General features: G+C 35.6%; 1 protein-coding gene across 6 annotated transcripts in view; it reads right to left on the reverse strand.

Moving 5' to 3' along the window:
* BBS9 (Bardet-Biedl syndrome 9) overlaps positions 1-25,289 on the reverse strand; it is a 313,906-nt gene that overhangs the window by 137,882 nt on the left and 150,735 nt on the right. For all 6 annotated transcript variants that reach the window (XM_075057134.1, XM_075057101.1, XM_075057118.1 and 3 more), the window contains one exon: positions 17,924-18,146. In XM_075057134.1, the coding sequence (XP_074913235.1) occupies positions 17,924-18,146 (223 nt within the window). The remainder of the gene's footprint in view (positions 1-17,923; positions 18,147-25,289) is intronic.

Below are 25,289 nucleotides of genomic sequence, written 5' to 3' on the forward strand. Positions count from 1 at the left end.
TTCTCACAGAAGCCAGCCCTGTAGCCCCCCCACCATGCAAACCCAATACACCATGTTACAGAATTAGACAAAAAGAACATGCTAGAATCCCTAATTCTAGACCATAAACACTAAGTGGTTTGGAAGATCAAGTTGAACATTATTTGAAATTGTCTTTTACTGTCTAAAACCATTCTCAGATGAAGCTAGGTTTTTGCAAATGTGGATATGCTTTAAATTATTTAGTGGACTTTTCTGTATGAAGGTACTGATTAAAATAGCACTGTGGCTGCTGCTCCTCCTATATTTCAGCAATGTCACTCATCCTTTAATTTTTTTTTTTTAATTCCACCTCTTCTTTAAACCCTCTAGCCACAGCACTAACATATCATGTATATTTTTCTCCTCTACTTGTACATCACTTGAAAGAAAACAACTTAAGTCCAAACACCTGTATCTGAGTGGCAAACCAAAGACCATCTAACTGTAGTTTGCTGCCATCAAACCTATGATCTTTTATATTAACTTCTTTTGACAGTGTGTTTTAACAAAAGATTAATAATAGCATGAGCAATTTCTTAGTCCCCACAATGTGCACAATAAAGTTATTCTGAATATTTTAGAGTCAAATTGACTACAAACACTATCAAATATTACCCTCTTTATATCATTAGATAACAGAAATATTTCATATGAAAAATCAATTACATCTTTTGACTGATTTTTTTTTTTTTTTGGTCTCACTTGATATCAGCTTTTACTCTGACAGCACCAAAACTCATCCTGACCTCAGTAAGACCCGAATTCCTTCATTAAAAGAAATAACTTGATGGCAGACAATTTCTGTTAAAAAAAAACACAACAAAAAAACCACAAACCACATACCCCACAAAAAATCCCACTAGGTAAACATTATGGTATTTAATTTCCTTGCATTAGAAGTCTGTGTTCTTATAAAGAATTTGTTGTATAGTCAAGCTCACTGAATGACTGTCGCATTCTGATTCTTTTGCCTACTCAAAATGACTGAAACACAGTGTAAGTTGGCTCAGCTCCCCTCCATAAAATAAGCTTAATGACTTTGTACACAGGATGAACAAAGGCCAAGGATACATTCTGTTGGTAAAAAAGTGTTCTTTGTCCCTTTGCTTTAATTTGGTCATATCTACAATACCAAGTAAAGCAAAGCAATAGTAGCCTTTCTTGAGAGTTGAGCACTTCACATTAAGGATTCAGCTCAGGATCAGGCTCTGACCATGTTTAAAAGATTTTTTTAACTCTGACCTGTTCTGAAACTTCAAATTCTGTTCATGATGTCACATTCAACAAACAGCTCCCTACAGGTACTTTCCTCCTTATGTAAAATTTATGAAATCAGACCAGTATCTAGAATGCAACACATCCCTCAACTCTCTATGAGTACATGACAATACATTATAGGATTTTAAAGACTTGAGAAAGCTTATTTTATTTGAGCAGTCATTTCAATACATGCTCATGAAGGTTTCTTCTATGTATAACTAACTGCCATTTCACAGATGGACTCAGGAATTTATTATTATGAAGCACTACAACATTTACATTAAGACACTAGCTATACTTCCTTCATATACAGAAAAAATATTTCTTAGAAATACTAAACAAGAAATTCCATTGACTGAGTATAGACTTTCCCTTTCTAAATGGCCCATAACTAAAAGAGAAATTGGAAAAGACGTTGTTTAGATAATGATTTGGCTAAATAGAGTTACTGAAATCCAGATTTAGTTTCCGTTATGTAGTCAAATAGCCTGCAGGTATAGTATCTTCAGCTGGCACCAGTCTTAATGCTTTTTTATCGATCTGCCCATAGTTTAAGTGCATACATAAGGATATGGATTGTTAAACAATTCTTGTTATCTATCACTGATTATGGAAATATAATACAACTAGCAGCAGCATCTGCACTTTCTCTAACATGAAATGCTACTTACAGCAGTCTGTTCATTTTATCCTGTGAACTCTCTAACATTTGTTGTATTTTTTGTGCATCAGCTAAATGGCTGAATTTAAGTACCAGTTACACAACAGGTCCTTTCTATTACAGCCTATGGTGTAAGCAGTAATGTATCATTAGATTCTTTGTATTTGAGTTGCATCAAATATAATATACCATTATCATTGTAATTAACAAGGCACATTCAAATTCTTTGTATTTCTTGTCTTCCCAAAGAGATCCTTAGCTTCTCCTCATTTGAAAATTTCAACCAATAAAAAAAAAATACTAGGGGAAATAGAGTATTTCAAGTTCACATTTTGTGGCAGTTGCTAAAGTCAGCCTTTGAAAAGGGTTTGGTACAGCTATTAATACCACATGCTGAGTGTTTCCTGCTTGGTGCTCAGTAGGAATTAATAGAAATGAATCAATGTAATTTTCATATTTTCTTTATGCTTTCATCTCTATACTTGTCATGAAGACAAGAGGTAGCACTGCTGTCATTGCACCAAAGTTACAGGAAAAAAATGAGGCTTTTACAGTCCTCTAACAGTTTTTTTCCTCCCAGAACATATAATTGTGTATTTCTATCTTCCTTTCTACTAACACCAAATCCGCAATGAGCTAAAAAACATCTTCTGTACCTTCCTTTTTGTCCACATACTGAATGAAAACCAACCTGAAGTGAATTCAAACTCTGAAGGTACTTTTAAAAGAAATCTGCTTCAGAGTTCACTCTCATGTGTCCTGCTAAGTCAGAAGGTTACCAACCACTACATGAATAAGCATAAAACAGTAACATACAGTACTGTCAAGTAAACAGGAGAAATCCTGACTAAAATAAGTCAATGGCAAAACTCCCAGAGACTTTAACGGGGCCAGGACTTCAGCCTTATCTTGTTGATCAAAACAATTATTTCGCTGTTCAGAAGGACCAGACTGCTGTGCCTGCCAAGAATTTCTTAATGCAACCTATCGTGGTGAGTCTTAATTGTATATACCTCTATTCCTTTTTCATTCTACCAAGGTAAACTGTTGACTCGCCAAAAATATTACAACATAATCAAACAGCATCCACAACAAATATCCATCTCTCACCTTAGCAAAAAGCCAGATGTACCAAAGCTCTCCTTAGCACAACCTTACCACTGGTCAGCAAATGAGTATTTATCACTCCCTCAACACCCATTACCAACCACTGATGTTCATACCTGCTGAAGTGGCATACCTGCATTAAAAAGGAATGGTTTGAACCAAGAAATAAAATGCTTTCTTGGGTTGGCAATGTTGTATGGCAGAAAGCTTCCTATTTTTCAGTGAATCACAAAGTACACAATTGAAGGAATATCTTCTACATAGCATGGACCCAAATTCAGAGTAGACTAACCATGAATAGTGTAACTGAACACCTCTTATATTTCTTGACGTGGTTTGCAGTATACACTGTAACTACACTAACCAAAATGATCTCATGTATATGCAATTCAATAGCCAGAGAGAATCAAGTTATCCAGGAGAATCAATTTTACACTAAACTAGAACAAAACTTTGTTTTTAATGTGCTGCAAAGACAACCAAAAATAAAGGCTCTTTTTTGACATAGATACCAGTACTTTTTCTTTGGAAATATTTGAGAAATATATTGTAAGATTGCACAACAAGCATATTTCTCTTGATAACTAATTAAATGAAATAATCAAGCAGAACCAGTTAATTTGTTGTCCTCAGACTGGGAAAGTATTGCAAAGTTTTAATTCTGCCAATACAGTGCCTTTGTAGGGAAACATGGCAGTTGTTTACTACCACAGGCATCATAAGAACCTGTCTTACTTTCAGAAGGGCTTTTAGGATAGAATCACAGGAACATAGGTAAATCCTATTTATAATACACAATACGGCCTTTGCTAGATCTTAACCTCTTTAATTACCTCATCATATCTGGCTGGATTCTACTTTAGTCCATAGAATTTCCTTCTTCTCAACAATTTATGGTAGAACATAATCAGACCCAGGATATCTAACATAATTTATTCCACTAATTTTAATCACCTGCGTAATTCCTGTCACATTAGTGCCTGCTTTATCAATGACCTGATTGAAATGAGAATGTCAGTTTATACCTTCATTTAAGTATGCCTGAACAGCAACCTAATACCCCTAATGACTACTCTGGTTACAAGAAACCCTTTCCATTTTAGAGAAGATAAAAAACAGGAATTACTAATTCATATCTATTTAAATAGATTTTAAGATTAGAAGGAAACAGTCTGATCATTCAGCTAGGCTTTATTCTTAAATGTCCTCCACAAATTCCTATGTGTAATTCAAGCATCCATTTATTTCCAAGCTGCTTTCAAAAATGTCACCAGCAATTATTTTTACTTAAAAAAAACCTCAGTTTTGACTGAAAAGTTTATTTTTAAAAAGTGCTAGAAGAAACACATGCTTATCAGTATTCTGGTACAGTTCTAAGATAATCGTGAAATATTTCTCAGTGCCACTATAAAATTTAATATAGTTCAGCACCACATAACTTACATTAAAAAAGGTTGTTCATAATATTTATTACCCTATAGTTGCACTATTTCTGTTCAGCCATCCATTCAAAATGAGGCATCCTTCATCATCCACATACATCAGACCTTCTCTTTGATCTCTAATGGTAAATTTAAAGGCTGAGTAAATGTTCTTTGAAACACAGTGTGGCACAGCTGGTTATTGTTACACAGAAGACAGTAGGTCATTAAAATTGAAACTCAATTAATACAGTGGAACATCCCCCTAATCATATCCCAACTTTGAAGTAATACCCCTTTTGCTGATATCTCTAATCTACAGTTAACTAGTTTTCTTCAACTGGAATAACAATCAAGCTTTGGTTAAGGTCAGAATTAATAAAGTAGATCTTGCATCAAAAGACAGAGAGCTACTGGCAATGCACCCTGCTGTGGTATTTGCACTTACAATACACAGCAAACACCCAACAGATATGCAGCCTACCATGTTAATTGCATGAAACTCATCAAGCCTGTGGTTTTTAACAGTTTGTTGAAGGTTTTTATAATCCTACAAGAAAGTACTTTAGCATTATTTAGTTAACTACACATTATTTTTTTATTAGTGCTTTAGCAACATTCTAATTAGCAGAGCATGAGCTAAATCTTTGCCTCAAAGTGTGACTGAATCAAAACAAAACCTTAGATATTCAAGTTTATGTAGCTTTTCACTTTTGCTTGCCCCCTTATCACCACTGTTGGTGATTCAGCCAGTGACACCATTAGAAAAAAAAGAACTATTTTAAAGAACTTTCAAATCTGCCAGCGTCATGAAGCATCTCATGTTTGATTTCATTACATTTTCCAGCTCAAATATCAGATCAAAGTATTAGAGATGGATGAATCTGAATAAACACAAGGCCAAGGAGAACATGAATTTATGGACCTTCACTTACCATATGAACACTAGCTGAACCATCGATACCAGCTTCATTGATAGACCAACAGCTGACTCCTCACAAAATGTGGAACAGTCATAAACATGACTGGCCTTCCAAAATGCTTTCATTCTTTAAAAACTAAGAAAAAAAATCTGCAAGTTCAATATTGATGATGCACAACTTTGTAACAATGTCAGGCATTTGGATTCAGGAATATGTCACGCTTTTTCTCCCTAAGAAAAAGCCATCAAGACCGGGGCGGGGGGGGGGCGCAATTCATAATGTAGCTACTGAGGAGCTTTACTGCAGCCAGACCTGCAACCTATCTGTGCTGGAGGTGACCACTCAAATAACCAAAACAATAAAAGGGAAATTGAGAGAGATTCTACACCTCATTGACCGCCATTCATACCCAAGACACTACCTTAAAACACCACTATTTTAATCTCAGGCTGATATGCAAGGGCACGAGCTATGCTTGCTGAGGCTGTGCCCCATGCTCTCTAAAACCCAGCCTGTCCAATCACATCTACCTCCAAGTCCGGTGATCCAACCACCCAGAGGCAGCAAAAACCGCCCTGCATCACCAGATGGATCTGGCTGCGTAATATGTTCCCTGAAGTTCAAGAGCTCTCTCTCAAATTAGTGTAGTTAACCTTGGGGAATTATTCTTTAATTGCATCATAGTTTTCCATCGCAGCAAAAAAAATAAATCATTTATTAGAACAGACATCCCTGGCTTTCTGAAACTCACAACCCAAGAAAATTTTAGCTAAACTTATAATAAGACTGTAATTTTAAGCTTTGTTATTATATAGTTGTGCATTTAAAAAATAATCTTCTAGCATAGAATTTGTCATGCTTAGACTAAGACCCAAGGCAATTTCAGCTTCAAATGTTAAAGCCACTCTTTTACCTACTAAAGTTATAAGACCTTTAAAATTACTTTTTTTGTTTCAGAAAAGCATTGGGAACTTTTCTGTATGCAACTCAAAACCAGCTGTACTTTGCAAGTAAAAACTTTCCAAGTGCCTGGCTCTGCAGATTTTTGGCAAATCTATTTGAAAAATTGAAAACTGGAGGCCTGAGCCAAAACTTACTGAAGTCCATGGAAAAACTCCCATAGATTTCATCAGGATTTGGATTAGGCTCTAAAAAACTCTGAAGTAATTGAAAAATCAGTTCTGCATGTACAAAATATGAAATTTTCACTCGGTTTAGATTTATTAGACTCCTTTATGGTCATGTGGAAGAGCAAATACATTATAAGTGGTGTTAGTGAAATACATATATATTTTGCTCTGCTAATTCACCACAGAGTTCCACAGATTCATACATGTTACTTACCCTGCCTACATAATAACAATGATGAAATCAATCCCACATACACAGACACCTTTACTTCATTTTAAAAAGACCTGAATATTAAGAAAAAACATTAATACCATCATAACTTGAGTGATTTTTTTTAATTTTTTTTTAATTTTTTTTTTTTAAATTGAGGACCAAACAAAATAGAGAGAAAGAGTTTTTCCCCTTCAAAAGCTGTAAGCCAAATTCAGTGATAATACAAAACAAAAATCATTCTGGGCACATTTGCTTGTAACAGTTTAGAATAATGTAACACTAGCAATTTCAGCTAAGATGCATCTAATTAATAGCAGCATAAGAGAAGAGTCAGGTTTACTCAACCTAAATATGCCAGAAAACAAAGAAAAATAGCAAATGCAAAACAAATGGGTTGTGGTACCTGAAGTAACAGCCACACCACCTCCTGATGCATAAACAGTTGCCTCTCTGCTGGCTAGTGGATGCTACTTCCAGTCAGAAGAAATTGAATAAGCCTTTAACCTTGACATATTCTGGCTTAAGCTACATATCACATTAAAAGAAATACTAACAATCAATTTAAGAGAAATGTTGCGCACACATATTAAAAAAAAAAAAAAAAAAAAAAAACAAAACCACCCCCCAAAAAAAACCCCAAAAGGCTCCCAAAGAACTTGTTTTCAGCATTTTAAGAGAGGAATGATAACCTGGAAATTATTTTTCACCCCCACCCTTCATCTGTCTGTAATATCTCTCCTGCAATACCTTTTTGTGGATAAATATGCAGTAATTTTGTGGTGGGCTTGTCTAGATAGGGGCTGGAAAGGACAATTAATGCCGCCTAAACTGCAGAGCTAATTATGCTCTTAAAATGCCTAGAGCTCATGTATGAATACCAATGCACTCCATCATATAGGCTGTTCTTGAAATATCACAGGAAACAAAAAGTTAAAGGAACCAAGGGAAACCTGTTAAGTGGAAATCCAAAGTATGACTGGACATACAAGACTGACTCCCCATTAATAGCATACCTTAAATAAAAGGATTATGCTACATTATTAAAGTTTGGCTTCATGTAAAAATAGATTACATCATTTTTTACAGCCTCTTAAAATAACTATCTAGGTTTTACTTTTACTGTTGTACTTGCTACTATTGAGTCTTCTGAAATGGAAGGTTAGAGGCTGTACACTTTCTCCTTTAGCAGCACTTTTTCCATAGTTTTCAACAATTAGCTTATTAGTGCAGATTTCAGAAGTTTATTTCTGCTTGTGGTCTCTCAAGGACTCAAACAACATAGAAAATAAAGCCCAGTGACAAGCATGACCATTAGAGGAAATTCTTTCAACTGACAATTATTTTCACCAAAAGCTTACCTCAACATTATGAATCATTTGTGACCACTTATACTTAAGTAGGACATATTAAAATTTAATGGATTTCAATGCAAAGAGCCAGCAATAGGATTGTACACATCAAGGCACTAATGTGTTGATCCTAACTGTACTTAGATGAGGCAAGCTGGAATTGCAATGCTGCCAACTAAATTTCATAGTACAATAAATGAATGAATCCCAAATCTCAAGGGGGATTTCTTTTTTATTCATTATGCATGACATTTTCCTCTTTAAATTATTCATTTAAAAAAAAATATTATTGCTTTAGCCTTCTTAACCTTTGTACTCCTTCCCTCTGTGGTTTTTGCCAGCTGTAATATCAATTGAGGGGGAGAGATTATCTAAACAACATAATAAAACCTTTTCACAACCCTGCACACAAATGTGTCTTGTTACACTTCCACCTTATTTTGCCTCTTTTCACAATACTGGTATCTTGGAATGTCCTGGGGAAAAAAAATGTATTTTCTATTAGTAGTTTCTTTTCAAGAAAAAAATTAATTCCAATGCTTTACCATTGTTTATGTAATCCCTGAAAACTAACCACTTGGAGAACCACCATTTGAGTCCAGCAAGCTGATGAAATTTGACTGAATTCATTAAAATTAAAGACCACCTCAGACATTCTTCTTCACTCTCTTCCCATGTCTGATATTTAGATTTCCATTTTTAAAATGTGTTCACCTGAATCATGCAGAATGACATAGCAGGTTGCAAGACAAGCTGCCACCACAATCTATTAATCTGTAACCTGTGTTTTAATAGTAAAACACCTAAAAACAACTGTACATAGAAGCTATGACACAAGACTGCAAGGCATATTTGAATTCTATTTATACACAGGTGTTATTGACTCATGGTATGACCTCGGGAAAGTCACTTAATTTCTGTATAGTTCAATTTTCCTTTCCGCAGAAATAAATTACCAAAGTTACTAAACCAACAGAAATAAAAGCTTTAAAGAGTAAAGAAAGTTACAATGGAAAGAAGTTACAAAGAGTAAAGATTCACATCAGAGAGCCAAACAATCAATGTTTCTGGCTCCACCAAGCTGTTCTTAAGCTTTTCTTGAGCAACCACAAAATCTTGTTGCTGTAAGCACTCCCAAAATTCTCCCTAATGATTTGCTACTCCCCTTCCTTTTCATTAAATCAGCTTTATGGGGCAAGGGATATATTTTAGTCTCAAAAATAGAACCCAAATAATTAGTTTAAAATGTTTGATATATTACTATTAGCTTATTTCTAGGCTTTTATATTAAGATAGAACTGTTTGTCATGAACAGCCGATGAATTTCTGCAAAAATACTTTAAACATGGAGAACTAGAAGTCACGTTAAAGTTGCAGCACTGTATCATGTTCCATTATATACCATATCATGTCTCATTATTAGCTGGCATGACACAATGTAACAGAAATGCATGACAATGCTAAGGGCTGTAAGAGTTATGGCAACTTCTTTGTTCTTATGATCATCCTCATGTGATTATCATCTGCAATTAGATGGAGAGAAGAAAGTTATGTTTAAACTGGCACAACAGCTCAGCCATGCAGAGCTGCACAAAATGGATAGAGAATTACACAGTGATCATGCTGTTTATGGATTTAATCTCCATTACACCTTTGTCGAACCTTGCTAAAATCACATTGCCAGATAGATCCACACTAGTACCACAGGATTTTCTCTGCAGTTACTGCTTTGGGCCGCCCAGATTGACAGCTGACCAGGAAAAGGGTCTTTCTACCCTTTTATTGCTACCTCTCACTGTCAGAGTCATTTACTCCCTTGGGTGGCTAGTGATAGAGCTACTTGCTCCAATTATCACAGTAAAGGAACTGCGCATATAGTTGTATGGACATCAAAAGGCACAGTATGGAGAAGGAAACCAGTTGAAGTGTAGTGTAGAGAGGAGAAATGCAAAAAAAATTATTGAGGATAACCAGAGAAAACCAAACAAAGCAGAGCCATACCGGTAGCCTTACTAGAAGGAAGAACTACAAAGAGAAGATAAAAAGTACACATTTTACCAAATGTTTGTTTGCCTTCAGGCAGTATGAGAAGTATGGGAAGTTTGAAAAAACTCATACAGTGATGATGGACCTGTTTTGGTTTCATTGCAAGTAGTACACAACTTCACACAGAGAAACCTTTATCTGGGTATGGGAACCCCAGCTTCTACAGGCAAGTGAGAAAAACCATGTACTTGTTAAAATGCAAACATACATTAATTTTTCAGTCCGATAAATATGTCTATAAGTTTTGAGCACTTAAGAAAATGAAGGTTAATCAATATGATACTTTAGTGATACATAGCTATACTTCATATATATATATTTATATTTTTTAAACAAATTTAGCCAGCAAATGTAAGAAAAAAATCTTCTCTTTCTGTTTAAATGCAGAGTTCAGTCTTTTTTTAATGTGTAAGATGATATAAAAAAGATATGTTTTCACTCTTAGTAAACAACCCACTTCCTGGGGGAACTGGTGTTTCAAGGTACTTTATTGATTAATATTGATTATTATTGATTTAAAATCATACAACCTGTACGATTTTATAGAAGCTAGAAAAGAGGAGTTAGAGTTTTCATTGCAACAGTTAAAGTGAGTTAATGTCATTTCATATTTAAGGGCCTGAGCCAACAAATCCATAGGAATGAATTGGCATGCAGTGTTTTATAACTGTGCTTTAAAAGCCTCTAGGTACATTTAAGAAAAAATTCCTCAGCAAACTGACTTTCAATGAGAAATAGGCACTTTTATTAAGGTTTAGATTCCTGAGATCACAGATACTTACCAATGTCCTCTAGACACTTTTGTAAATGGTACTGTCTCAGGAAATAGTGGAAACAGGTGAGAAACACTACGAAAAAGATGGGTAAAATGCTGAATCTAATTTGGTCAATGACAGTTTCCACTGACCTCAGTGGACTACCAGTTCCATCAATCAGTACTGACCAATCTTGAGGTATACAAAATCCTTGCAGCAAGCGTTGTGAATGAAACTTTACTTTCACTTTTCCTTACAGAGATTTAATAAGCATTGTTAAAAAGCTTTATGATTACACAATATATTTAAACTAAAGTAAGAAAAAATATCTAAAAGCATTATTTTAAGGGTTACTAAAGGGAAAAAAAGTAGTTTAGTATTTTATTTTTACAGACAACATATGGAAAATATCTTAAGTGAGAATCACACTTCATAATGGACCATAGTCTTCTGTGGAGATAAACACCACTGGACTTGTGTCACATCTATGAGAAAAAAAATATATTGGCAATTTTTATACACTTCTCTGTACCAGCATGGCGGGCTATAAAAAGCTGTTGATGCACCATGATCTCAGGCTCACAATACGTAAGTTACAGGAAAAGTTTTCAAACCACCTCCCGTGATTTTAAGAATATCTGCTGGTAGTTCAAAAGCGTTGTCTAGTCATTGGTGCTAAATTCTGTGCCCTCTTTGGGCTGCTAAATTACTGTTGAATAATTTCTAACTTCTCCAGGCAAAAAATTACTGTAGTTGCTACTGAGATAACATTACCACTACAGACGGGAATCTGTGTGAGCACAAATGGCAGGCACTACATTTTGCAAGACATTCTGCGTTAAAAGTCCACATTATGAAGTTTGAGAATACCTGAGTTATACTGCTTGTTCCTTTCCTCTAATGACCAATGAAGAATTGATAATTAACAGTGTAAGAGAGCAGTTTGCAACAACAAAAATCCTATTTTTTCAGATCAAACTATCACTAGTCTTTCTCTACAGCACACTCTCTGTATACTAAGAACTTCGCAGCAATGTTTATATCTTTTATATAGATATAAAAAAAAAATTAATATTGCTCTTCCAGGAACTCAAATCCACATGTTTTTCCAATTAATCCCGACATTCTCCTCAAGTTTAGTAGCATGTAAACAGAGTTCCTTAAGGAATATGACACATTCTGTTGCATCCCAGTTTTCCAGTTAAAAGCACAGCTTCAGAATAGGCGATATTCACTCATGGATATCAGTACAGGATTTTGTAAAGAGGTTTTTATAAGCTTATGCAAGAAAAAAAAAAGCAAACTAGAAAAACTTTTTTCTTCCAGAGGATGACTTTGAATACATTCTGGGTGCATATGTATGTTTAATGTGGTAAAGAACATTGTCTTTAAAGTTAGCATTTACCCATTCATAATATGAATGATAGAATCATGATTATACAAAGCAGAATTATAATCAACTTGATAAATTAAAAAAGCTATGAAGACAAAGTGTCAAGTCAAGTATATACTACCATGCTTAGAAAAGTAACATAGGATGTATAAATACAGAATGGGAAACATCTGGCAACAAATGCATAGGAAAGGGTCTGGAGATTGAGATGGAGCAGAGTATAGCAGGGTATACTCCCTGCTATAGACAAAAGGAATAGCATTCCATTTTGGAAAACAAGCAGTAAGAATTGAAAGTCATCATAAAAAGACTGGGATAATTTAGTCACAATTAGTACAAAAGAAAAAGTTACTGAAGGGATATACTAAAAATCTTCCAAAGCTTTTACCATTATAAAGAACATCATTAATTGCCACCTCCACCTTCAATATTCACAATAAACCAGTCTGATTTGCAGGAAAAAAACCATATATCAAATATTAGGAAAACCTTCCAATAAGGACACTAAGCTACCATATAAGCTATCAAGAGATATTGTTCAGCCTTGTCCAAGGTGTTTAAGAGTTCAGATAAACTTTGTCACTGATAGTCTGGATACACTAACCCCATCACAACACAGAGGAGAAAACTAGATGGGCAGTTGGCTTGACTTCTAGCTCTACTTTTATATAAGTCTTAAATATTACACTTACACAAAACTATTTGCAAATCCTATTTCCTGGCTGCAAAATATTCCTCCTTTTGCTTTTGATTTCAGTTCTGAAGATTCAGTTGACCCGAGGAGATGACAGTCTGGCATTCCCCGGATTTCAGTGACACAGTACTCAGTAACTGATTTTCACATTAAAATATTATTTTCTCTACTGCTCCAGTTACATTCAACTGTGTAAGCAAATCATGCTAAGACACAATACAAAGATCTCCTAACCAAACAAAAAGGAGAAAAAAATTACTGAAGCCCAATTAAAAAAAAAAGAAGTAGAAGAAAAAGGATGGTTTAAAGAAAAAAAAAGTCCTAATTTAAAATTAAAAATCCTTGCTTGAACAAAACGTTGAACCAATACAGGTGCCATTTGCACACCAGGAACTACTATAGGAAAAGCAGAATCACATTCTAGCCAAAGAGTAGCTGAGATACCCAAAATATAGGTGAGGCAATACTGCAAATAGAGCTCCAGTCAGACTGACACCTGAACAAGCCTCCAAACAGCCACAGCTGACAATGCTTAAGGTTTTCAAAGCAATCCTGCAAAACACACAGATATTATAAGAGACCTTTAAAAGCTACAGAATTAATTCACTGCAGGTCATCAGGATTTATGCTCTAAGTTCTCACACCCATTAAACTCAATACATGACAACCTGGGTGGTCTACAGCACCTTTCCTCAGCACTTCCCTGGCACTGACCAACACTTTTTGGGTTCACACCACTCCCTAAGCCCCTCACCATTCCTCTCATGCAACCGTTTACACATTGCCAAAGGCAACACAGTACATAATACAGCCTGATGTGGCTTACAGTTATAAACATATTTAGCCAATGATTCTGATTAACTTTTAATCATCCTTCTAAGAACATTTTACATACTGGAAAACTATCATATCCCTCCTCAACCTTCTCTTTCTCTTTCCCTCAGAAGAAAGAGAAAGCAAAATTGTTTCAGTCATTTATAATATTTGTGCTCTTCTCTGAACTCTATTCAATTTGTCTAAGTTTTCCTTAAACTATGTTACCCTGTAATTTCAACTGAATCTTTCTCATGAATAACAGAAAGAAATAATTTATCTCTTCATTAAAAGTCATATGACTACATCCCAAAGTTGGAATTCGCCTTTAATGGGATCATATCGCTGACTTTTATTCAGTTGCTGGTCCACTATAGCCCCCAGGAGTCAATCCTATGGCACCAGTGCTTATGGAATTATTTCTCAATTTTTAGTTTGTCTGATTCTTACTTGCCAGAGTCCTTTGCACTTATGTTGACTAAACACCATCTTAGTGACTTCAGATCGTTCCCCTAATTTATCAAGGTCAGAGTTATTGCTCTTTCAGTGTGCTTGAAACTACTGCTAGTTTGTTGCAAAACCACAATTTTAACATTCATGTTCCATATTCCATCACTGAAGCTGTTAAAGAAAATAATGAACAAACTCAGACCCAGCAGAGACCATGGCATACCTCTGACATATACTCTTGGATTAACTACAAATACTGATAACTATCTTCTGAAGGTATCTTTCAAATAGTTGCACACTTAAAGATAATCATCAGCTTTTTGATGTGGCTTCAAGCAATTTCTCTAGATTTCAGGGTACACCATCTTGAACCTATTAAATATAGCTTCTAGAAATGCAGCTTACTGTTATAGTGCTGCAATGCCAGAAGGGTACTAGGTACTTTTAAATAAATTTTTTAAAAGTTGGTTGCTATAGAAAAAGGAGTATCCACCATTAAGAAAAAGAATGGGCCTAAGAAAAAGTGGCATTGAACAAAATCCTCAAGCTAATGACAGCTACACTACTGAATAATTATGGGACCATCTTTGGCTTGGCTTGGAGCTTAAACATCCTGAAGAACTTTCCCCTACATTAACATCCAATATTTAACCATAAATCCTTGGATACAAATTCAATTCTCAACATCTCCCTCTCCATGTATAGTTCTACCTCATTTTCCTCTACCTATTCCTGTTCCCTCCTTTAAGAACTGGGAGAAGGAGTTCCTCAATTTTATAGGCATTATCAAAGAGCTCTTTACTCAACAGCATATAGTTATTTTGTATACCAGTTCCCCTTTATAAGACAGCATTCTCCATTTCTTCCTAGTGTAGACTGAACACGTAGTTGGAATCAAGAGTGAGGCAAATTTCTTTATTATCCCCATTAACTGCACTGTTTGCACACTGACGAGTGGTCTTGGGCACATGAACTTGGTTTTTTTAGGTGAATCTAACTGGGCAGATGAATCCCAGGAACGCACCTAAAGCACTCTAACTGCTAATGGAGGAACAGTACATCAGACAGGAACAGAGCTAGTTCAAACAGCCTCAGAAACACATAGATAATACAAGTCATGTTGCCAGGCTCGGTTACTTCCCCCTGCAGATCTGCTTCTAACAGACCACACTACCTGCCAATGTCGAGATAGCCAAAGAAAACCCAAAGAGGTGACAAACATGTTTAAAAAGCATCAGTAAAACCTTTATTCTCCCAAGAAAGCTCCCAGTTATCTCCAGTCTGTCCAAAGACAAACACCCACACAGTTTCAAAGCATACAGCACATCCTGCTAGAGAGTAACTATTTAAACACTATGCTATTCTAAGCATTTGGCAGAAGTGAGCCTGTCCTGTAAATGAAGGTGAGATTTCTTTTTTTGAAGCTCTTCCATACTTTTCCAAAAAGCATATTCTGTCAACAGTTAATGAGTAAATATAAATGTACAGAACCTTTTATGAAGGCTTCAGGCTGCACTCTTAGTGAACATAAGAAAGTTACATTAGGTTTTATAATTTCTTTAAATGATACCTTCTTGTGATACTCTGAAGTGTTAGCCTAATTAGGTCATAATTTTGATTCTTAATTAGGCGATTTGATATTCAAAAGGGCTACACACGAGAGTCAGCAATTTTGAAAGTAAAATTATTTATTTTGGAATCTGTATTTGGGTTACAGATTTTAACTCTTTTTAATGTAAGTCATGGCCAAAGGGCATTTCAAATATAGCTAAAAGAGTTTATGTTGGGTGGGACATTGCTATACCAGGTCTCAACCAGGTCCCTACAGGTACTTCATTTTTCACTATTCATCATAAGAAACTGTAAACCTGGTCCCACATATCATCAAAACATGGCTAACAGCCCACTGTCAAATATCTTATGTTTTGCTTGGAATGTACTTCTTCCTTGTATTATTTTTATTTGAGAGGTAGTATAACTGTACCACAATGGTAAAAATTATTGTAGTAGATGTCACTCATGCCTTCTTGGTGTTATTTTGGCCTCATGTAATAGAAAAAAGTGGGTTTAGTGTTTTTTTAAATTTTAGTCTTTATATATTCAATGTGGAGACCAGATGGTTTTCCCAAGGTCCTTCATCTAGAGCAGGATTTCTTCTAATTTGTTTACAATTTTTAAAAATTTTACTCTTTTCCTAACAGAATTAATCATAACCAAATTGCATAGTGCATTGAACCCAATAACACTAGTCAATTGAACAGGCAGAAGTGAATTTCCGTATTAAATCAATTCACCTTATTAGCTTAGGTGGAAAAAGATGAACTGCAGCTATTAACACCTTTTCGAAATTTTGAGAAGGAAAAACAATGCCTATATAATCTTTTCAAAGTTCAACAGATAAAATACCCTTAACATATTTTAGGCTTGCAAAGAAATACTAACAAAAATTTGTAAAACTAACTTGACACTTATTCTGGCTCACTTCTTCACTTCACATGATTATCAGTCCACTTCCAGATATGGGTATAGTGTAACTCTAAAGAAAAATTATATAGAGAGTTTCTACCACAGCACAGTCTGCAGCTGTTTGACCGAATCATTTAAAGTAGCACATGCAGAGGAGGGCTGTACATAGTAACAAGGACTTCTCAGTTGCTGAAACATTGCACAGGTCATTCAGATTATATTAAACAGGAATTAAATTATTATTTGAAATGTAAGAAAACAAATACAGAAAATCAAGATACTGCCCTAACACAACTCCAAACTTGATCAAAAACAATACCCATGAAGACAAAATAATAAACTCCCAATTTTAAGCATGAAACATGCATACAATATACTTTTCCCTACAGATGTGAAGACTGCTGTAGGTGAAAGAGGTCATTGAGGCCAAAGACCATGGTGATATTATGTGGTCTAGGAGACTACGAAGCTGAATGAACATCCAACCAAAATTCAGAGCACGAAGCTCGTAAAAAAACCTGCTTCCAAGTCAGCAGGAGTATCTGGTGTTTATTAAGAGATTGTCTGTCTCACTAAAGAAAAAAGACAAGAAGAAAATGTCTTGCAACAGTACAAAGACACTAGCCTTAAGATTCTACAGAAAAGATGTGGCTTTGCTTCCACTGTTATTAAAGAAGTAGGAATATAGAAAAGGACATGAATAAAATTTCTGTCAAAAATGGTAATTCCATGACATTCATTTAAATCATTGTGCAACACTCTGAAATCTTCTCTACATTCCTTTTCCAAATTAGAAATATTCTTCAACACCTACGTAAATTAGCTTCATCTTTAATTTCATGCTTTCTGTGAGCTATCACCCAGCCAACTAGTACTTTTTAAAGTTGCAGATTTTTTTATTCAGTGCTATCACTACTTCATAATTAGTCATAGGCATATGCCATAAAGCCAGTAATACAACCATAATCATTTCTCTATCAAGAAGGTAGGACTTTTCGCTCCTCACTGCTTGCTCAGCAGCAATAAGTGATCAAACTGAGATAAAACTTAGATTTAAAATTATCTCATTACCAACTCATTCTACAGGTCAGCAACACAATCAGTGTTTTGGTTTTTACCTGTTGTGGAAACCAACTGCTAACACAATCAGATGTGCATAATTTTTAATTTTAATATACAAATACATATTTTGAATTGAGAACATATACTTCATGTCTTACCTGGCATGACAGCAGCTTGCTGAGTGGCTGAGTCTGTACTTAAGGAAAGGCGACCACCTTTGGCCAATCTATCACAGAAGAGGGTGATGTTCTTCTTCAGTCTGCTAGTGTCTTTGGGCATGCACAACTGGCTGCTGAGAGTCAGGGCCTGTTCCTTAGAGCTCTTTGACAAACAAGTTCTTAACAAGTAAGAAATGGCAGCATCCACAGTTTCTTCCCAACCCTGAATTAAAGAAAAGGAAATTAAATAAAATTAGATGAACTGTAATATGATATAGCATATTAAAAACAAAGTAACAAATCAAGGACTAAGAATTTTCAAATTATAGCAATACATACAATACAATTTGAGGGTTAATGAGTGTCATGAACACCCAGTTCTTCAGCTTGTACAAGCAAAAACTTTGCCAGCGAGCCTAAAAAAAACCAAACATGTCCCAATGTTGACAGAGAAATATAATTTCAACAATGATAGTAATAATAATATATCAACAGTATTGTGACATAACAGTTAATTTCAGTAGTTATATTAACAACTGAAAACGAGAAGTTCCTGGATGCAACATTTAGAATTAAGAACAGAATTGAGATGTAAATACAAACATAATATGTAGTATATAACATTATGCTGAAGATATGTCAAGGCCAGGGAAAAAAAAAAAAAAGTATCCAGTTATACATTCTTTGGAATCACTGTCTAAGATTCTGACAACATGCCAATTGCACAGAACACCATGACTGAAACTCAAAGCTGCAGATATTCAGTATCCACATATCAGATTGATTAACTTCAAGCTATGATACCCACAGCATTACTACAGGTGTGTCAGCGCTCTGATGAACTGGGGCTTAAATTTCTGACCGTGTAGAGGGAAGCTGTAAACATTTATAAGAAAAGCAGCTTAGTAATCAGTTCAGTTAAAACAAACACCTATCTATGGAAAAGCTTTCAGGAGGAAAAGCTATATTCAGTATCATATTCAGTATACATACTTCCACAAAATAAAGTGTGGAATAAAGTTATTACTCCTGTGAATAACACTCAGTAAAAGCAAGTAAGTTTCTTTACATAAGGCACCTTGAAAAGCACCTTTAAAAGTCAGGTTCAAGTTTGTAATCTCTACTATGGTTTTCGGTGACACAAACAAATAAAAGACATTCCTTCAAGTAAGAATCCTGGATAGCAGAAGTCTTGTTATTTGCAACAACGTTATTAGGTTAATTTGTAAAATGTAATATATGACATCCATCTCATTTATGCAGTGTGCAGTGCAGAATTGACTCTTCCTGATGCATTCTGTAATCTTAAATTACACTCTATGATGAGACCATGTGATTAATCCAAAGTGTCTATAATTAATGAACCTGCAAGTTGATCACAAAGCCTGCTCACATCTTTTCATGACAATCTTGCAGAGCTTGGACAGAGTTAGCAACTCATATCAAGGCTTTGTGGTCTGCTAACTTCAGGACTCATAACATCTCCTAGTATTCAGCTACCTGTTAGCAAGTTTTATGTATGTGCTGCCTACATGTACACGGAAGTAATATTCAATCGCTGCACTATTAGTGTCTGCTCTCTCAACACTCCTCATTGGTTGGGACTTACTTTGGCAATAGTCTTTATTGACTTCAGAAGTTTTGAGGCTACAGTCTGGAAACACCCAGCTCTATCTGCTGCTAAGCTAACAGAAAGTAACACCAAAGTAGCTCTTTACATGGTGATTACTCAGACAGAACAAAGAGAAAACTCAAGTATCCAGTTGCAGTTAATACAACCCCAGAGTCTTCTCGTTTTTAAGCTCTTCCTCATGATGCATTCTACTTGATTGAAAATGCTCAGCTGAACTGCAAAATCACCTACCTATCCAAATTTCCATGACGGGGTAAGTGTAACATTTTAAAAAATGATGGCATCAACCCTGTTGGAGTCCACTGTCGAGCAAATAAGGTTTGTGAATCTCTTTTATTAGGTACATATGGCTTTTGTGAAAGCTAGGGTACTACTTGAGACACAGAGAAGCAAAGGCCACCCTTCCTGACTTTGTTACTTCCTAAGAACAGGTCCAGGACGGATGCTTACTAGTGGTGAAGTATATCAGTGAGACCACACAGTCATATGCACTTCAACCTGGTCCAAACAGACACTATTCCTAATAGTGTCCTGAAAACACACTGTATAAAACATTTACATTTTGCAGAGGAACAGGATCAACTAGTGGGGTTTCCTTAGTAAACGTTTGCCCTTCCTGATTTCAGAACAACGACAACAATAACCTATTGTCTTATCTGGATTTTCCCCAAAAAACCCTGCAAATTAGAAAAATCATGCCAGTCCATCTGTACTGTGGTAGCTCAGCATTTTTCAAATATTCTAGAAAGATTCCATTGGAGTGTAATACACCCACTGACCTGTGATGGTGACAGGAAATAATCCGCCCCACAGTCAATTTAAAGAGGTTAATGAGCTGGTAAATGCTGTCTCCATTCTCACATACTGGGCAATGAAAGTTAATATGTAGAAAGCATCAAAAACAGTCAAGCCAGGCACTCCTAATTATACTACAAATCATGAAAAATAAGACAACATAAACGTAAGAATCTGAGTTACACTAGAAGACAAAGAAACATGATCAACTGGTGTCAGCATACTGTAGCTGAGAAGCTGGCCAATATATCCCTCCAAATAAGTTATAAAAATGCAGGCAAAAGGAGCATTTAAATAAGGAGACTGAAATACAAGCTAACAAAAGTCAGGAAATTAAAAGTGGCTAGTATTCTCTCCTTGGCTCACACAGGTATGTTTTACTTTATACCATAGCCTTAAATACAAGAACAAGGGTTGGAAAATGTTAATTTCCATGTAAAAACTGGTTTCTCAGTAGACCATAAAACTATCTTCTCCAAGTCAAGGACTGTTGACCTAGTAAGTCCAGTCAAATCCAAAGCAGCCTTTATGATTAGTGAAAGAGTACACAAAAGCTACCTCTACATGGAAAAAAATCTTGATGGAAACCTGTTGAGGTGGTTTTATACAACTAGGAATTAATGGCCACAAATAAGACTGCTTTTGTCAGCAATTTTTATTGCCACAAGGGGAGAATTGAAGGAACAAGAAAAATTCTTCACCCTTTATGTATTAAAAAAACTAAAAGATGTTTGAAAATGAAAGTGTTCTAGTCTATGGCCCACACTGAAGAATGATTCTACAGCCATAGTTGTAATGTTCACTACTGGCTTTTTGTGTAGTATTCTGCATATTTGAGGTCTGAAAAGAACACCTTCAACAGAAGTGTGATACCAGTAATCCATCATCCTATGACCAGCAAGCATTGCCATAACTGCCACAACGAATGTGAGTCAAGACTCACAGAAAGAGGTATTATTAAATAATGCAAATTCTTCATATTGATTGTATCACCTGGAATAGATATGAAAAGTCCTTAATTCATCAGTTTAACTTTTTCATTGGGAAAGGCTTGGCTTCATATTTCACATGTATACATTATTATTTTTCTCTTGTAGATAATGGGTGGAGATTGGCACTTTCATTTTAACCAAATCATATATAACGCAGGAATCTGAAGACCAAATGTAGATTTGTGATACTAGCAGGACTAAGATTGTACTAGTACACACCACTTATATTCCATATATATTATCATTAAGGAGCCTCAGGTGTAACAGCATATCTGAGTGTGACTGTGATTATACATTTGATCTCACTTTGGCATAAGGTTTAATCTAGAGTACCTAATTTTTAGGAAGATTTTTAGGTTCTACCATCTGCCAAACAAGAAGAAACCTCCAAAATTATGTTCCCTGCAGGGTAAATGACTAACCTACTGTTATTCTAAAATTGTAGACAATAAAACTGGAGGCCCATTCAGCATGTGAGATCTCCCACTGCAGATAAATCGTCAGGCTGTAGAAAGGGCACTGATCCTGTGACACAATATGCAGGTGGGGAACGTGGTTACTAGTGACATTTGAGGGCAGGCCCTGTTAGAAGGCACAGCACTGCTGTCTGCCACCTGGCTTCAAGTCTCCACTCCCCAAGAGTTTAGCTGGTCAACAGACAAGGTCAACTGGACATACATAGCAGCAGGATCCAAGAGAAGAATTTCAATATTGTTGTTAAGATGCATAGGGCACGCATAAATAGGGAGAAGCAGATAGGGCCTAACTGTTGTCAGACTTGATAGGTTTACTCATATAGTTTAGATTCTTAACACATTCATACTGTATAACTGTCCACAAACATTTTCTTAAGTTTTTAGACTCCCCTTGACTCCACCAATAGTGTTATTCATAAATCACTGGAAGTTAATGAAGTGAAACATTAAGTACTGGTTAAGCTACATTGCTCCAACTGAGGTCCAGTCAAAATCCTATCTAGCTGCATGGCACAGAAGTTTACAGCGTTTGGTTTCCATTGCAAACATGTACAAAAATAAAAGTCTCAAGTGCAGTTTCTAAAGACACTAAAGTGATTTCACTTGGAAAACCCTAAGAATCTAACAGCTCCTGCTGCAAACATCACGCTGGAATTTCTGGTGGATAAAGTGGTCTTCCCTCACATTTCCCCTCAGAACTGGGGCGAACTGCTGCCAACACAGACAAGTTCTAGTAAGTATGAGAGAGAGCCAAGTAGATAATAATACAGCACAGTGTCACATCACTTTGGAAAAAAAAAAAAAAAAAAAAAAAAGGATGTTTTACCTACAAGTTTTACCACATGCATTTTCTATTAAAAAATAAAAGCATCTGTTGCTTTTTAACTGAAAATCTTCAACAAGTTTTACTAAATTTTAAGCTGTACTTATGCAGATAATGAATAAACTGAAAGTCTACCTTTCTCCATATTGTTTCACATTAGACTTTATTAAAATTTGTTCTGAGACATTGAAGGTTTTGACACACAAACCACCGATTTAGCTAATAGCAAACACACATCTAGATGGCCAAGCCAAACCTCATCTAATTGATGAACTCTATAGATAGACTGATTTCACTAATCATTGAGAAACAGTGGGCAGTCAAATCTATGATTTGCAAGGATAGCCTACATACAGGACTATCTTAAACACATAAAGGGTGGATAAAACCTCAGTAAAGATTTTTAAAAATATTATCAAGCCTTCTTATTATCAAGACCAAAGCATGGAAACTGAACACGCAGGGAGTTTTGTTAAGTGTGAAACTTTAACTAGTTCATTACATTGCATCGTAACACAAGTAAAAATAACATTTATATTCACAATTTTAACCAGATGACCCCAATGACTTTTCCTCTATTTTAATATAGATAAGCATGGAAACTCAATTTTGCCAAGCTATTAGTCTTCCAATGTTTTTCTTCTCTGGATATAAGAGATGAGCAAAGGGTTCTCTTTGAATGTAAACCCTAGTTCACTTTGTGATGCTTAATATAAGAAAAGTATATAATAGGTCAGTAGAATTAACTACTGCACCACTCAAACTGATGAAAACATCCTCTTATATGAAAGCAAAAACCAGTAAATCTGTTAATGCCAACCCCATAAAAGACATTATTTAGCCTGGAGATTATACCTACAAGGTTTGAAAAGATACAAAATTAATTAAAGATCTAGTCTGCAAAAGAAAGAAACATTGTTCTAAATGCCACAAGATTTTTTTGATAGGGAAATGATAAAAGAACCATAGAAACAGAAGATTGTTTTGACTGTAGTTGAGAGGTGAATGCTGTCTCCTGAAAGTGTGCTTACACCAAATACATAGACAGGACTGGAAGTTGCTGCAATCTTTGCCATACCTTTGACTCTGGTTAAAGGGCTTCAAGCAGAAGTGTTTGTACAAAAGGCTAACAACAAAGACTTTCCAAACCAATTCCATTCTTATACTAGTTAACGCAGAAGTGCAGCAACTTTTCAACAAATGATTGCTAATGATATAAGCCCACTACAACACAGTACTATTCTAAAATGGTTAGATGTTTTCATAGCTGTGTCTCCATTAGGCCGTTTAGTTTTCCTTCAATTATATCTGCCAGTTCCTTTTAGCAAGCCAGATAAACTGACTTGTGATCATCAGGGAAAAAAAATCTTTAAAGTTTCACAAGACCCACAAGAGCAAGAAAAAGTAGAATTAAAATAGCTACTTCAATCTGTGGTTACAATATTTAACACGATATTGTGCATATCCCTAAACTGCAAGAACACTGACTCCTATTCGGGACCAGAATCTAGAGGTACAAAAGTAGCTCTAAGCAAGCACTGCAATCAGCTGAACTCCATCCTAGTAACAACATCTGCTGCACTGCATCTAGAATACCACAACCTGCCATGCTAGGAATTTTTTTTTTTAACACCCCCCCTACCCCCCCATGCCCTAAAAAGGCCCAGTAAGCTACATCAGTACAGGATAACAATTTGGTTTATTGTCCAAATAATCAGAGAACATATAGAAGAACGTGTTAAAGTAAATTGAAAGATGTAAAAATATTTCTTAGAGCTCACTGAAAGGTAGTCACAGATGGACAGTTCATGCCAGTAGGATTACAAGTCTTCTGTACTTTGCAAAAGATGTTAATGATTCTCTGAAGAACCTTCTCTAAATAGGCTTAAGACCTTTGAAGGCAATCTTTTAAGCTACATGACTTCATTGCTGCTCAAGAAAGAAGTCACTTTGCCCACAGAAAGCTTCTATTTCTAATTTAGTTTATAAAATATGAAATAAGTTGACTTAATTTCACTCAAACACTAACTATGGTTACTGGAATTTTTAAGCAACAATAAAGCCTCTATTAAAAACTGTAACAAAATGCTTTATAACAGCAAAACAAGGGAAAGCCATAGATGCCTACAGAAATCTGTACACAGTAGTGCTTGCTGATAAATCTCTTCATAAGTTTAAAGCATCATAAAATTCATTCAAAACCCTTCACATAAGATATCTTAGACAGGAAACGGCATGATCTTTGTGAGAAGATTAGATTAAAATAAATTATAGTACTACTTAGGGCACTGTTTCTCCAACATGGAGGTAACCTGGACAGGGTTTCTGGCTGGGGAAAGAGTGCTCTATAGGGAGCAGACGTGGAGATGTGAGCAGAAAGAAGCAGCTCCTGTAAGAGCTCAGATATATTGTAGGGCTAACGACATTCCAGGGGAAGGATGGGGTGGACAACATGGAAGGGGGGGGGGGGGGGGAGTGACTGTTGGAAGGTAAATTTGAGAACAACTGGTTTATGGAACTAACAGAACTCTAGGGATTGTGAAAAATTTAGTTAGAGCGCTACAAATTCATACTATTTATCTTAAGTGTAAATCATTCTAATAGCACATCAGTCAAACTTGAACAAGATTGTTCCTAAGTTGTGTTC

This window comes from Buteo buteo, chromosome 2, assembly GCF_964188355.1.
Source record: "Buteo buteo chromosome 2, bButBut1.hap1.1, whole genome shotgun sequence".
NCBI classification, from domain to species: Eukaryota; Metazoa; Chordata; class Aves; order Accipitriformes; family Accipitridae; genus Buteo; species Buteo buteo.